Source organism: Megalobrama amblycephala, linkage group LG9, assembly GCF_018812025.1.
Source record: "Megalobrama amblycephala isolate DHTTF-2021 linkage group LG9, ASM1881202v1, whole genome shotgun sequence".
NCBI lineage: Eukaryota > Metazoa > Chordata > Actinopteri > Cypriniformes > Xenocyprididae > Megalobrama > Megalobrama amblycephala.
The window spans coordinates 7992305-8008395 of NC_063052.1; the positions used below are offsets into that span (position 1 = coordinate 7992305).

The 16091-nt window shown below is 37.4% G+C and overlaps 1 protein-coding gene across 4 annotated transcripts; it reads right to left on the reverse strand.

The window, feature by feature from the left end:
* Positions 1–1283: 1283 nt before the first annotated feature.
* Positions 1284–15603, reverse strand: anln (anillin, actin binding protein). 4 transcript variants are annotated; one of them, XM_048201477.1, is made up of 26 exons: positions 15385–15603; positions 14030–14180; positions 12241–12654; positions 11054–11361; positions 10527–10905; positions 10242–10441; positions 10048–10152; positions 9399–9507; positions 9131–9217; positions 8196–8407; positions 7943–8097; positions 7697–7841; positions 7299–7434; positions 7020–7208; positions 6800–6926; positions 6666–6714; positions 6510–6563; positions 6353–6415; positions 6074–6106; positions 5316–5337; positions 5116–5228; positions 4820–4873; positions 4461–4547; positions 3141–3248; positions 2888–3060; positions 1284–2806 (listed from the first exon to the last, which is right to left on the reverse strand). In XM_048201477.1, exons 1-26 carry the CDS (start codon positions 15400–15402, stop codon positions 2692–2694), a joined length of 3606 nt encoding a protein of 1201 aa, XP_048057434.1. In that variant the 5' UTR covers positions 15403–15603; the 3' UTR covers positions 1284–2691. The 4 variants fall into 4 exon arrangements, with proteins under 4 accessions (XP_048057434.1, XP_048057436.1, XP_048057435.1 ...); XM_048201479.1 differs by lacking the exon at positions 6353–6415 and having other exon boundaries at positions 15385–15602; XM_048201478.1 differs by lacking the exon at positions 4820–4873 and having other exon boundaries at positions 15385–15602.
* Positions 15604–16091: the final 488 nt, after the last annotated feature.

Here is a 16091-nt window from a genome sequence, read left to right on the forward strand (position 1 = left end):
GATTGGCCCTCTGGCTTGTCAATCAGTGCCATGACGTTCCTTGTGAGAGTCGGTCGCGCGGCTCGGTCCACTGATCCGCGCAGATGCATGTCAGCGCGGCGCGAGCTTTGTAACACCCTGCTGCCTCGTACCACTTTTGGTGTGTTTGGCTTCCCATATTTCCACACTACAGGCGCCGCATGCAAAGTTTTTGTCAGGAGACAGGAGTAACAACTGCAGATTACGTGTTACCAGCGGTGAGTCCGACATAATGAATCCACGACACAGCGAATGCCGGTGGTAAACACTCGTGTTCCAATACTCGTGCACCAGTTTTGGGAGGCGTTCCCTCGAAATGAGCTGTGAAGGAGGGGGGTTGTTCTTATGCATGCGCTCATTTCAAAAACTCACTAACGGTCTTTGGTTTCTCAGTCGACGAAAAGATCCTCTTTAGCACCTTTAAACTTCAATTTCAGTTTGCTGACAAGGTATTTCTAATTTTTGTTCCAGTTGAAGTTCATGTAATATTTATTTAGCTTTATTTCAATTTACAAAAACTCTTTTAAATAGTTTGTTTTAATTCACAATAACTGCTCAATAGGTCATTGTATTAATAAATAATGCAAATGCTTTTAAGTAATGACAAGCATTTAGCATGTTACTCATTCTGTATTTAACAAGATATTAATTAAGGTATAAAATGGGCATGTCTCTTAAAGTCCCCTGTAGTCAATTTTATCCCTTAAAACTCATTGTTGATCACCAAAAGAACTATGAATATGCTAATTAGCCCCGCCTCCACTCACTATCACGAGCTCCAGTATCCACTCGGTCAACTTAAGTAAACGCTGCACAATGGTATCACTTTTTACAACGTCGGACACATAATGGTAATTAATACAATTAGCCTTTTGCTTGACTACATTATCAAACAGCTAATAATGTGTTGCTAATGTTACATGACTTACTTGCATCAGAGCAGTCATAGCTAATGATATGCTAAAGCCCGCCAGCACATTGATGTGATTGGTTACAAGGTAGTTTGTGACGTCAGAAACACCAGCGATTTCGGTTCCGCATTTTTGAAACTGTCTTTGGTTCACTGCAGTTTTAAAGAGAAAATACTCAGCAATGGTGTTGACTTATGAATTTGAGCATGGTTTGTCTTAAAACATTAAAAACAACACAGACATATAAACAACATTAAAAACTTGATTTTCACCACAAGGGTACTTTAAAATAAAATATTTTTACTTCAACAATAGTGAAAAAAAAAAAAAACAGTAAGAAACAGATGACATGTATGTTGTCAAAAGCTTGTTTTATTTAAACTGCAGCTCTGTGTGATACATGGAAGCCACATTTGGAGTGTTTAAGATACTATAACACACAAAACAAAACAGCCGATTTAAGCCATAACACTAAAGTGCCTTAAGATTACTACAGTGATAGGAGCTGCATTTTGATATTGTGCATCACAAGGTTAAGAAATTTGTTTTAGTCAAGGCAATGACATTTAGTGTCAATTAAAAAAAGCTTTTGTAAATGTCACTTATTCAACACATTTGGATACAAGTTAATATAGTAAGTTGTAACAATTTAAAAAGTTATAAAATGTTCATATAAAATTAAAACAAAAATATACATGTGGTGTAGAGAGCTCAGAAAATAGGGGATGTGCATGATAAATATTTTAGCTCACAAATACTGTCAAGTCATCTAGCAAAGGAAAAAAAATGTTGGGGCATTTTTGTCTTTTCAATAAAGGAATATATTTATGGCAAATGCAGTCTGCATGTATTCTTTTGAAGGCTCATATCATAGTGATATTGCAGAAACTTAGCTGAAGAGCTTTTGTGATACAGGGAAGGATCTAATTGTGTTTTGAAATGTCTGCAGTGTTTGAACCACAATGCCCATAAATGTAGTAAAAAAAAAAAACTCTAAAAGTAAAAAAGAAAAACCCTATTCCCTTTGGTTATCAAAGTGTGCTCTCCACTGTGTACTTAAAGTAAACAAAAAGATAAATAAATATAAATTTCTCAATTCAAGCTAATTTTTAGAACTCCATAATCCTACTAAACCCTTTAGTTATTCAAATAAAATTCCCATGACTGACCAGCAAAAAATTAAAGTCATCCCTATGACATCCAATATACCTTGCTTACAAAATATAAAACAGATCATGGGTTTTTGAAGTTGAACTTAGTATATGAATCAAATGTGTCACCACAAAGCAGTGACGTGAAGTGTGTGGTTCATTCAAAAATTTAGGAATCTGCATCCTGTCTTGTTGCTCAACTTGAATATTCTGAGAAATCTGAATACAGCAGGTATTCTCAGCAGACAGCAGTCATGCAAAAGACATTTAAATATACATATAAAAATCAACAGTCTAACAAAGCAAACAAACTTTCATTAGTCTTTAAGGAAGCCATGCATTTACACAGATAAAATACCTAGAATATACCTGAATACCCTTGTAAGGCAAAACATTTTGTTCTTTAATTGAAACGTCTTTTCATTTATGGCTTTATTGATTCTTTTATGTATATACATTTGACTTTTGTCAAATTTATAATGAAGAACTTGTAAAATCTGTAAACGCTCTGTAACTGATGCCATATTGCACTTCCAAATCAGATATGTATGCAGTCAATGTAAAAGTCAGACCAGGATACGTTTGGTCCTTGGTGCCAGATGAGAGCAGGCTCACATGGGTTTGTAGCATGAATCTGGCTGCCACATGCGCAGGTCCACCAAGATCTGGTTGAGCTTCTGCATCCACAGATTCCTCTCGTCCTTAGTGTCAGCACTCAGCCAGTTCCTGCACATTACAAAGGCATGTTTGATTTAGGACTTGATCTTCATCAAAGCTGATGAATTCACATTGTTAATTGGGTCTTACTTTGTAACACACAGTGTGTCCTTGCACTGGCTGACCAGGGTCTCTCTGTCATCTTCTCTCTGTGGTCTCACAGTGATGAGCTCAAAGGTATTGGGCCGAGCACAGAACTCTCTGTTTGCCGGCTCCACTTTACGGCTGGTACAGTTAGCAAGGTTAATGCGACCAATTGGATTCTGCAGGAGGAACAACCTGTTTATTATAATGCCATGTAAAAGAGCATCTTAAAAACCCAAAACCATTATAGTAGGCCTACCTTCCGTTTTTCATCATCAGGGTAGGTCCAATAAGAGATGCAGTATCCTGAAAGAACACACCACCTCCTGTGCCAGGCTCCAAATCCACTGACATCCTCAAACATAGTCTGCAAATAAAAGATAACCTCACTAACATCACACAAAACCATCTACTGGCTTAACTCCAGGGTCCAGTTGTTCAAAAAGTTTAATCTGGATCAAAATTATCTAGATTTGAAAAACCCATGTTTTGCCATCCAAGATTAGATAATCCAGGTTACTTTTGTGCCAGTTTTTCAAAGCAAAATAGGGCTGAATCATCCTGATTCAGACACTCACTTTTCAGATTACTAATGTTCCAAATAGGGTAACATTTCAGAATGTGGGCTGCTAGCTATGTAAACAACAGTTAAAAGAGTCAATGTGGGGGTCACTCTGTGTTTTATTTGAAGAATAAACAATCAGGCCCCTATGGAGACACTCTAAGGGACAAATAAATTTTAGTTTTGCATTCCCAAGAAACTTTGCATTTATTTGCAAAAAAAAAAAAAAAAATCTAAAGTTTTGATAGTGAATGCAAAACATTTGCAAGAGAACACAAAGCATTAGAATCTTGTAATTTTTTCTCACGGATCACCATGTCCTTTTTGGGTTTACATAGTACCTCATGTGACCCACAACAAAACAAATATAAAATTAATAAGGGATGCAATTGTTAGAAACTATTTTTGACTGGTTCATCTGATGATTGTGCCAGTGTAGTTTATATACAATGATTAAAAAAAAAAAAAAAAGCACTTAAAATGACATATTATTTTTGTTTGATATTGAAGGCTGTTTGGGGGGGATTATTTTATGGTGCCAAAATCTTTTTTTTGTTCTGTACTGAAAGGCTTAATAGATAGCCTAATGTCTACTTCTACTTTATTACCTTAACAATTAAACTAATCAAGAGAGAAATACAAAAAATATATATAAAATCTATGTACAAATAGAAGTATAGATTTTTTTACCAGTTTTAAAGTTATTACATTTTTGTTCCTGAAATCCACCCTTCTGCTGGGGTCATTATAATCCTGATTATCTGGATCAAAGATATCACTACAAACAGACAATCAAAATCAAGATTGGATTTTGTGATCTAAATCGTTTTCAGAATCCTTTTTTTTCTTTTTCTTATGAACAAACCATTTAAGATTTGATCCAATCTGATCAATTGCTTTTGGACAACTGGGCTCTGGTTATCTACTGATCCAGTTTATCCAGCAATGACTGGATATTTAGTGGAAAGATGAGAATTATGTTTTACTATTCTGTAGACTTTCATAATAAAGACTCACCAGGAAGCCCCTTTCCTCTATCCGTGAGCCAACCTCGCAATGCATTTTCAGGTAAACATGCCCCTCCAAAGGACAAAGGAAAGGTACCTGTAGCGAGATAGGACACTAAGAATTGGAGCACATCAGCATATCCATTAAGCATTAGCATTATTTACAGCGAGAAAGAGAGAGAGAGATACATTTAGGGGCTACACATTTGCCTGAAAGAATACACCCAAATACAAAGACATTGATGTGCACACAGAATTGTAAGTAAGCAACTTAAAGTGACAATTAGTATTACTGAAAAGACACCAAGCCTTGTTAGCCAAATACTCGGACACAACAACCCGTGTTACTAAACACAGCAAATATAGAACCTTGTCACGAAACATGTCACTGAGCAGCTCTCTTTCACTCCTTTCATATTTGATCTAAAAGAGAGAAATGACTGCATGTGAAAGAGTCTGGCGTATGCAAAAGGCAGCACTGTGCAAGAAAAACAAGAGTAGTGTTAACTGTATTAGGCTGGTGTTAACATTAGTGCTGTGGTTAAACCTCTCGCTCTCTGACGCCCACAAGCATTGCATTCAGAGTGTTTCACTAGTGGTGTTAGTATCATGTCATTTGTGCAAGAGTTGATGATATAGAGAAGGATGCAAAGTGAGGAAAGTACCTTCTCCAACGGGAATTTGTTTTTCCCAATGGAGGCTAGAGTTAGCTTGTGCGATCCAACGAGTACAAAGCTACTGGTGCGCACTGCATTTGGACCACCGGGGCTAGCCATAACTGAAAATAAATACACAAAATAAATCATTTAATAATAACGGTTAAAAACTTTAGTTTAACTGAACTGAAATGCTAATTAATACTCACCAGGTGTTTGGAGGTTGCTCTTCTATAATAGATAAATGGAGAGGGCAAAAATGATATCGTTTAAAACAAAAGAATGACATGGCACTGCAATATCACATGTTGAACAGAGGACAAATCATGCAAGTTGTGAAATGATTGTTTACAGATAGATGAGGAACTGCAGGCTTATACAAACAGTTACAGACTCTTCGGTTTCTTTATTTATATGGTTTTTATTTGGCAAAGGGAGAAGAATTTTATAAGGGAAACTTTGAGATTTGGTGCAGTCTAGGTTGCAGAGATTGAATCCCTTAAAATTCCTCCCCTGGAATTTTTTTTTTTTTCCCCAGAGGAAGAATGAATTTGGCCTTGAAAACAGATTTTTGATAGTTTTACAACAGTCTACAATTTTTGCTGATTATTGGCCAATGCATTTAAAACATGGTTCGAACATCATTTTCTCCTCTAAAGAAAGACAGAGTTTCTTTGTATAATCACAGTGTAACTGTAGTGGTATATGGAATAATGGAGACTATATAAAGTTAATACTCATGGCATTTACATAAAAGTTTAGGGTTGGTGCGATTTAAAAAAAAAAAAAAAAAAAAAAAAAAAAAATTAAAGAGGTTTTTTTATGCTGACAAAGACATTTGATTAAATATATTATTACAACTTAAAATAACTTTTCTAATTTCTACAGTTTTTACCATTTTTACTAGATATACTAAAATTTTTTGACTGTTAGTATGTGTTGAGGTTTAAGCAAATAGGCTACTTACAGAGATGGCGAGGAACCTCTTTGGTGTGATAGCCTGGGGATATAAGTTTATATCAGTGTAAAATATAGTGAACAATATTTATGAGAGCTTATTATACACAAACATGGCTATAATGTCATATTGAAACTGAGACAAAAGGCCTTTTTAGTTAACAAATGAATAAAAAAAACCCTTCACCGTGCACTGCGTTTAGACTGACTAAGCTAGACATTAAAAATGATTGTTTAAATCTAATCCACTGCCTGCACACCAGCAAGTGATGATTTAGAAACAGCATACCAACAAGCATGCTTCCATGTCATGGAAATGCCTCAGGAGAATCTGGACACGCTGACTGCTGCTCTTTAGAGTAGCGTTCATTAAAACTTAGTAAGCTGTTAAAGTTTTACACACTACACTTCCATGTCACTGTAATATAGTACGGCTAAGAGTCTACCTTTGACTTGTTGGGCTTTTTCCTCTTGTCAGAGTTCAGCTCCCGTTTCTGAACCTAAGAGAAAAACAAACATTTACTAAATCTTTCTGATAAAGGTTTTATTTGTATTCAAACACATGCATTTCACTTGAAAGTACATGAAAAAGCTGTACTTACAAAACAGTAGACCTCAATATCGATCTCAAAGTCATTAGAGACATCAGACCTGCACATTGTGGAAAATAATATGAAAAACAATACACTGAGGTGACAGGGATGTCAAAAATGGTTTGATAGGAAAGGACACTTACAAAGTGAATTTGGTGGTGAAGGTCAAAGCATCGCCACTTAGACCAGTGCGTGTGCTTGCTAGAGGAGTCGCCACTGTGTTCTCGGCTCCAGCACGGATCATCACAAAGAAGTAATGGTTTCCACAATCTTGCATCAAAATTATGACACGAATAAGTGTCTGATTGGGCATGAAGATACAAAACAAAAAATAGCTATATATAAACACAGAAACTTTCCTACCAGGCTTGTTGGCGGAAGAACAGATAAAGTCGGCCTTCAGAGGGAGTCGCAGCTCCAGTAGTGAGATAGACCCTTTAGAAGCAGGTATACCCATATCCACCTGGGCACTGCTTGTGCTTTTCTTCTGGGCAGTTGGACCCTCTGCTTTTAGTCGGTCCAGCTCAGCCTTGAGGGCGACCCTCCTTTCAGCTGAGGCCAAACAAAAGAAGTGATTACTCCAAGTCTAAGAAATAATTCTGATATTCATTTGTGTAGTGCAAAAAGGAAAGTATCTCTTACTGGCAATAAGCAGCAGTCTTTCAGCCTCAGCCTCCACCTGAGATCCTTTCCCATGTTCTTCATCTGTGCAGCAGTTGAGAGCCTGGCTAGCCTGATGGATCACAGTCTGCTGCAGGTTCATCTCATTGGTCAACATCTGAGAACACAAGGCATCATATATTCCCTTTAGATCAAACAGCTTCTAAATGAGGCAAGTTAAACTACCAGGTTCCAGCACATAATATATACATTGCAAGTCTTTTTCTACATATACAAATCCTATTTTTCTAGCTTTCTAATAAACCAGCCACTGCATATTACAAATATTGCTGGCTCTGTGACAAATTGCTTATGTTCTCCTATTTGCTTCGGATAAAAGCATCTGCTAAATTCAGTAATAAGCGAACTACTGAACAGACCTTCATTTTCTGCTTGATGTTGATGAGACTGGAGCTCCCATTCGCCTCCATCTTCTGCGAAACATCCTCTTTCCTCACGATTACCTGTTTAACATGAGGTCTCTCAGACTCGGTCTTGACCCTTGTGGATCTGTAGGCATCAATGCTGAAATCAAACAACCACTCATTAAACAACTGGTTATTCAAATAATACTGAACAAATCATTTTAAATGTTGCTTGAAGAGAGACAACGAGCAGATGCGCACCTGTAGAGAAGGTTCTGGTTTTGCTGCTCATCTATGACATCGATGCTGTCAGATGATCCAGCTCGTAACACGCGTGTCCTTTGGAACTTACCGAGCCTGGAAACATTCTCAGGGGTGGAACTCTTTTTAATGAATGAGCTGGCAGGAGTCGATGTCTGGACCAAAATAAAGTTAAATTGTGAAATGCAACTATTTATCAGATTATTTGTTGTTATCACTGTTTAACTAATAACTTAACATCCTCAGGGCACACCATAGGTTTTCTTTCTGGGCTCTTGACCACAGCTGCTACGGTCTCTGCAAGTGGAGCAAGGAGAGACATGGAGGAGATATTCAGAGCATCTTCATCCTCTTCATCACTTTGGTCCTCACTTTCCTCCAGGACTCCATCAAACAGCTCATTTATCACCTCAGAGTTAACAGAACCATCCACGTTCATCTCAATCTCATGCACTTCCTCTACTTCTGCAATGACAACAAGAATGTACATTATCAAAAACATGTAATGGGAATTAGAAATATATACAATTTTCACAATATATTTATTCACAATGCTTTCAGAGGTAATAGAATTAAGAATGCTTTTGTGAATATCAAAACGAAACTAAGAGAGATACTATCTAAATTAGAATTCATTCACAATAGATATAAAACTATATAAAGACATAAATATATACTTCCTTGTGTTCATTTGAACATGAAAATATAATGAAATGGTTTGTCTGACTGACGCATACATCTGGAGATATGTATACTGAATATCTTCAAAATGCACATGCGCACTTTGGTCAGTGGTAATAATGCGATTAAGGAGTTTACATTCCTTTTTATTGTGATTAAAATCGGCGTACACAGCATAGTTTAATGCAATTATGAGCTTAATCACATTCCTTTGATCAAAGTATTGCGTTTACACAAGGTAAAGTTTAATCGCAATATAGCCAAAATCCCATTATAAATCGCATTATGAGGGTGCATGTAAATGCACTCAATATCACCTAGTCCTACATATTTTTTCAGTGACAACTGGATGTAGAAATAATAATAATAAATGTAAAATAAAAAGCAAATAATTAGTTGTGTCACTAAAATAAAAACAAAAGTTTAAACTGTTAAAGCAAATAATGTCTTAATATAAAGAGAAAACAGCATAATCTACAATCCATTACATCTGTCTTTTAGACATACCTTTCACTTCCTCTTGCTCTTTCATTGTAGGCATCTCTTCTGTGAATTCAACTTTCTTTATAGGACTTGGAAAAGCACACTCCATTTCTAAAAGAGGACAGAATCTGTTTGACTACTCATATTCCAATAAACAGTGTTACAGCAACAAAACCGGTTTCATCAAGCCGATGAAAACACAGCAGAGGTAATTAATTGTTAACTTAACAGTGGACTGATGCTTTAGAAGAACACAGCATTAAATTATTATATGGATTATATAATAAAATACCTTTTCCACTAGATTTAGAAGGGCTGTTGAGTACTTCGGCCACTGGTAAAGAAGGCTCATCATCATGCAGTGGCACAGAAGTCTCACTCTGTACAGACAGTTCAATTTCCTGAGGATAAGAAATGGAAACATTAAGTTCTCTGGCCTCCCATCCATTGCTTAAAATTAAGTACTGGGTTTATAAAGTACAGAGGCTCAATGGTTTCTGGAAAAATCAATATCTCAAACAAAGTGATCATTTATATCTCTAAAAGCCTGTTGTATTAAATATTGCTCTTCAATATCAGCGTTTATTTATTTGGTTCTATGCCATGTCAGCTATATGCCTATTTTCATAGCAAGAACAGGGTAAAAATCAGTAAAAAAAATAAACATTAAAGAGATAGCTAACCCAAAAATGAAAATTACCCCATCATTTACTCACCCTCAAGCCATCCTAGGTGTATATGACTTTCTTCATAGTTATGGGGGTGAGTTATGGGGTAATTTTAATTTTTGGGTGAACTATCCCTTTAAATAGAGATAAGACAAGAAGACTGTGATATTAAAAACATTACATATTTCTAGAACTTTTTTTTAACAATATACATTATACATCATTATGTACTAATCTCAGATTGTGTCAGCAGTAGCAAACATGACAGCAAACCTTGTTTTCAGGATCATTCTTGACCTCACTGAGATCCTCTTTACTCCTGAAAATGTTGCCTTTTTGAAATCTATTACGAATTTGTGCCAGTTCTGTCTCTCGCTCCTATTAACAATAAATAAAATAAATAAACACAGTGCTAATGTTTAGTACACAATTCTACAAACATGCACTTAAAAATAGTTAATGCATACCATTTTCTGCTTCTGAGTGAGGACAGCCGTGGTGGAGGTGGCCTGGGCACCCCCCAGCCTGTCTTGGAGCAGCCTGGACTTAGAGGTGGCAGAGGGAGTAGCCGCCGGTGTGTGGCCTTGACTTCCTAATGTGGAGGGAGAGTTCTGGTTACGCTCCTGGCACCTTTCTCCAAAACGCTCCAAAAATGATTTGACACCTCCTAAAGGTCAACATAAGCAAACATAAGTTCATGAGTCATTTACTTCAGTGTAAACGACAACGAGTAGAAGAGGAACTTCACTGACCGGAAGCTCCAGCTGGGCCTCTGTGCTGTAAGGGTGTTGTGTCCTTGGTAAACCTCTCACGACCCTGAGGTACCACAGCAGCATCAGCAGTAGAAGAGGGTTTAGGTGTTAAAATTGGTTTTGCAGGGCTTGAATTAAGTGCTGCTCCAGAATTCAACTTAGATGGGCCCTGGTTCTTCAGGGGGCTCTGAGAGATGTAACCTCTATGGGGACTAGAAGGAGATGCTGTCAAAGATTTAAGTGGGCTAGAGGAGTAATTCTTCACTGGGCTGGAAACAGGAGATGGAACTGCTTGAGCCAGTCTGGGCTGAGGCAACTCAGTCTTCTGAGGACTAGGGGGAACCAATCTGGTTGACTTGACTGGAGAATAAACTGTTGGCTATAAGAACAAAAAAAAGTCTCATTATACCTTTTTATCTATGTGAAAACACCATAATACACTGATATTCATTCAGACAATTGTCAACCCAAATAAAACCTTACATAATGAAAAGCATAAAGTAGAATCTGTTGTTGGCGTGACCCACCTGCTGGCCGCTGTCAACAGGCTTGTGTGGAGCTGGCCGGGCAGACTGAAGTCGTTCACTGTTACTCGACACTGTACTGACTGGTGGGCGCACAGAGGTTGTGCTAGGCTGTGCTTGGGTATTGTCCCGGCGAGTGGGTGGGTGTGCAAGGTCATCTTCCCAGGAGCCGATTGTGGCGGCAAGGTTTGCAAGCCTACCCTTTCTTCCAACGGGGAGCTCAGAGTTTGCTGGAGTAGCAGGAGGGAGATCCACTTTCTGAGACTTCAAAGGAGATAGGACTACGCTCTCTGGGACTGTTTCTGAGGTCCCTGAAAGCACAATTTAATGTTTACTACATGGTTAATTTCTTATCCCGAGCGTCATTATCATATATTATATTATATATTATATATATATTATATATTATCACATGTTGTCTAGATTTACATCTTTTGGAGGAATGAACCTTATTTGTTTTTGCACATCATGCAAACATGTTTGAGCTTCCGTTGGCTTACCACAACTGATGTGTGAGTTGATAAATGTTTATGAGAATAAAAGCCTAAATTCAGTCTGTTCATATGAAGTGATCGTTTCTCTTCAGAAAATTTTGGATTAAAACAGCTCAATTCATATGAATTCGTTTTACGATCTCTTTATGAAGCGTCTAAGTTTCAGATGTCTATGGAACGACAGAAATCACTCAGATTTCATCAAAAATATCTTCATTTGTGTTCCAAAGTTGAAAGAAAGTCTTACAGGTTTGGAATGACATGAGGGTGAACTTTTCATTTTTGGGTGAACTAACCCTTTAACTGTGTACTTGCACTTTATCTAGATGTTAACATATTATCTGTTCCAAACCTGCATACATTTCTTTGTTCTGCTGAACACAAAGGAAGATATTTGGAAGAATGTTTGTAACCAAGTAGATCTCGCCCCAACTGACTATCATAGTAGGAAAAAAATACTATGGCAGTCAATGGGGGGCGAGATCTGCTTGGTTCTTCCAAATGAACAAAAAATGTATACAGGTTTGGAACATTTTGAGGGGTAGTAAATGACATCGAATTTTCATTTTTGGTTGAACTGTCCCTTTAAGCATCCTGAACCAATATATTTGGCAAATCACATTTAACTCATTACAAATACTGTATAAATCTGTAACTAGGTTCTATGCATTCAGGTGGTCAGAGAGAGTTGCCTACCCTCTGAGTCCCAGTACTGCCTCTGTTCAGCCAGTCTCTGCAGACGAGATCTCATGTTGGTTGGGACTGGGGTTGGTGCATCTTTCTGAGTCTCTCTGGCTCCATCTAGAGCAGTGTGCTTCATTGCAGTATCTGTGCTTTTTGCTGGAGACTGTGGAGGGCACACCACCATCTTTTCAGTGTCTGGAGGAGGTCGAGTGGGCAGCACCTCTGGTTCTGGTGTAAAACGAGCAGACCTAGGCTCCACGGGCACAGGACGAACACTGCTTGGTGCCAGGGGTGGCTTCTTGTCTGTCATAGGCTCAGAAGCTGTCGACTGCAGGGTCACCGGTTGCTTGTTTTCTTCTCCAGTAAGGAGAGTATTTTCATCTGAACAGCGACGCTTTGAGGGGGACGGCTTGGAGGAGGGAAGTACTGTCCAAAAATGAGGGAAAACACATTTAGGATATAGAGCACAAGTAATGTAACATCTGTGATCAGGGTTCCTACACATTTTCCATTTCAAAATCACATACTTTTCCAGACTCATTTTTTTTTTTTGCATGCTTACGCATTGCAATTTCTTTGATTACAATTTCATTCTCAATTTCTTTGTACTACAGTCATTTAAGAGGCAAATGCTTTAGTGCTGTGGTTTCCTACATAGATTATGCATTAGAAATCTACTTCATACAATTAGTCGCACATCTGACTCTTCATAATACAGACTCCAGTGGATTATGTCAGCAGGTGTAGAGATGGAAGTAAATAGGTCATTTCCCTACTTCCTGTGGATTTTCTACCATGTGACTGATTTAAATATTTCAACAGTTAAGTCATCCTCCATCTGCACTATCACTCTTCACATTAGAAATGTCCTTTACGTGCATGAGTCACAGATCAGCCAGGACCTTTCTGGACAGAAATCCTGGTGTGGAAAAGCCTCATGGAGTCAAATGAGTCACATTTAGTTTGCCTTTAATTGACTGCTAAAAAAGTCCTTCATACTGGGTCATTCGCTGTCTGAAGAGAAACATACATCTTTTTTTGGCATGCTTAAGCATTACAATTTCCAGTTTTATATATATGCTACTACAACCTATTTCCTTTGTGCATCACTGCCATCTTACTATGAAGAAAACAAGAGCATGGATGCACATGAATTAAGAGAGATCGAAAAATTGGCTTTCCTTAAGGTAGTACCTCTAATATCAATGTCCAATTGTCCTAATGTCCAATTTAACACATCCTCTGAAAATCATGACACAAAAAGGGCTGGCGCACAATTTGACTATGTGAATTGCCCTATTTGCCAAGTTCATGGGTCTATAAAAAAGACTGGTACTGTAAAAAAAAAAAAAAAAAGTGTTCAAAATTTGGCATTTGTTAGGGTAGTACATCATATTTCAAAGTCTTTGGTCTGCTTTTAAAACAATCTGTGGTGACCAAGAAACTATACCGTGAAATGGCCTGTGCACATGAAAGTCTGTATATTTTTTATTTCTGCAAAGGAAATAGAGGCTTTGTAATACAGTGCAAAGAATATCACGAGAAGAAACCCAAAGCGCAAAAGTGCACCTTAAATTAATTCAGTCATGTCTGACAATAAATTCTTAATTTTCTATTATAGAAAACTAAATGTGGGCAATAGTCTGGAAATGCAAATATTTATATATTCATACTCTGCTTTCCATACATTTCCAGACCTGGAAATTACTCAAATCAAATTCCATACTTTTCCAAACTGTGTAGGAACCCTGTGTGATGTGCATCTGTCAATACAAGGGAACAAAGATCAACAAAATGAAACCTTTTTCAATGGTGGGCTCACTTATGACACTGTTTGTATCTGTAAGTGGCTCCCTCGTCCTTTTTGCCATTGGACGGTTGGCTGCCGTTGGTCTCTCCGCCATCTTCCTCTGCAAATTCTCTCTACGAGCACGTGTGCGCTCTAACAGTTTCTGAGAGAGCAAAATGACATATTAGCATTAAAATAAAATGATTCATATTACTATAACCCATTTGACAGTGCTTATATATAAAACAAAGAGACATAGACCACTTAAAACACATAAAATTGAAGTATGCATGAACAACTAATTTCATGTTAAAATGTCTACATGATACGCAGGACATAAAGGCAAAAAAAAAAAAAAAAAAAAAACATTCAAGAATCAACAGTTTCAGATCCCTTTTTCATGCACAGGCCACATTTATCTGCACTGTTCATCCAAGTGTGAACAAACCAGCAGCGCATTCTAGCAGAACATCTCACACACATGATTAACAGCTCTGTTTCTGCTGCAAGACCAAACACATTCCTGGAGTGTGGCTGTTGGTTGGCCGTCTCCCAGGGAATGAGTGGAAATTTCAGTTGGTGAGGATTTCATGTCCATGGAATTTTGTCATGTGACCCAGCAGATCAATCCCATTGGCTTGAGTCAAACCATTCTTCCTGTATTCAACCAAGTTATGGGCACAGCCCTGACAGCTATTCTTTATTTCCTTATTCAAAAACATGATATATTATAAAGCAAGGTATCTAAATGCATAAAGACATTAAATGCAAATATCATAAAGACTGAAAGTACAGTCCTTATTCAGAGCATACTTAGCATTTTGATACGAAAATGTTTAAACAATAGGTACAGCACTGACATTTACAGTCAGTTAACATCGGCTCTGTGGATACAGAAGAAACTGTACTCAAATAAATTAGACAAAACAACAAGATGTAACAGATGTTGAGAGATTTAAAGTCACACACATTACAAAAGTAAAATTCAGAGACAAGTATGACAATACAAAAAAAAAAAAAAAAATGAATAAAAGATCACAATGCACATTTTTCAGCAAGTTTAAATTATTTTGCAAGCAGGTAAAAGTAATGCTGGCTTTATTAACGTTATATGCTAGATTATGACCGAGTAACGTTAGTAGAGAAGCATTAGCTTTACACAAATGTTACAACGTAAACAAAACTGCAAAACGACGTTATAGGCTAAAACGTGATTTAATTAGTAAATAAAATATTAAGTAACGACAGAAGAAAGAACTTTATTGCTAAATAAAGGTAAAAATAATGGCAGTTGGTGCGGACTATTTTATATCAATACCCTCCCTAATCATCTAACGATCAAATAAGCTGTCACAAAGGGCACTCACCTCTGTGAATGGGTCCATCCTGATATATGCTACAACAAGCTTAAATTAAAACACAATCCTCTCTGTTTTTCTTCTTTATTTGTCTGGTGAGCGAGTAAAAGTCTCTCCGCTCTCTCTTTCTCTTTCACACACGCCACGCGCTCCTCAGCTGTTTGAAAATTTTGAATTTAGCGCTTGCTCACTTCGCTGTAGCCAACGGTCGCGAACACGTCACTGAACACGAGACGAACCAATAAGAGCCTAGTCCGTTAGCGCAGCCACACCCACCCGCTCTCTAGCGACACCAGTCTAGTAGGGGTGTTCGAGTCCAGGTTTTTTTGGAGTCGACTCCGACTCCCACTGTTGGAGTTGATGGAATCGACTCCTCGACTCCATTTACTGTACATCAAAACGGTCATAAATAAGCCGAGATGGCAGTCCTTACACACTTAATTTATTTTTCCTACACATTAAATGTTTCTTGAGCAGCAGATCAGCATATTAGAGTGATTTCTGAAGGATCATGTGACACTGAAGACTGGAGTAACGATGCTGAAAATTCAGCTTTGCCATCACAGGAATAAATTACTTTGTGAAATATATTCAAATAGAAAACAGTTATTTTAAATTGTAATAATATTTCACAATATTACTGTTTTTTACTGTATTTTTAATTAAATAAATGTAGCCTTGGTGAGCAGACGAAACTTCTTTTAAAAACATTAAAA

What these genes read in the sequence shown, in the direction of transcription:
- anln (XM_048201477.1), bottom strand. An exon ending in AACCAGAACCTTCTCTACAG is followed by an intron (nt 7,842 to 7,942) that starts GTGCGCATCTGC and finishes GTTTGATTTCAG; the next exon opens with CATTGATGCCTACAGATCCA. An exon ending in GTGACATGTTTCGTGACAAG is followed by an intron (nt 4,548 to 4,819) that starts GTTCTATATTTG and finishes ATCTCGCTACAG; the next exon opens with GTACCTTTCCTTTGTCCTTT.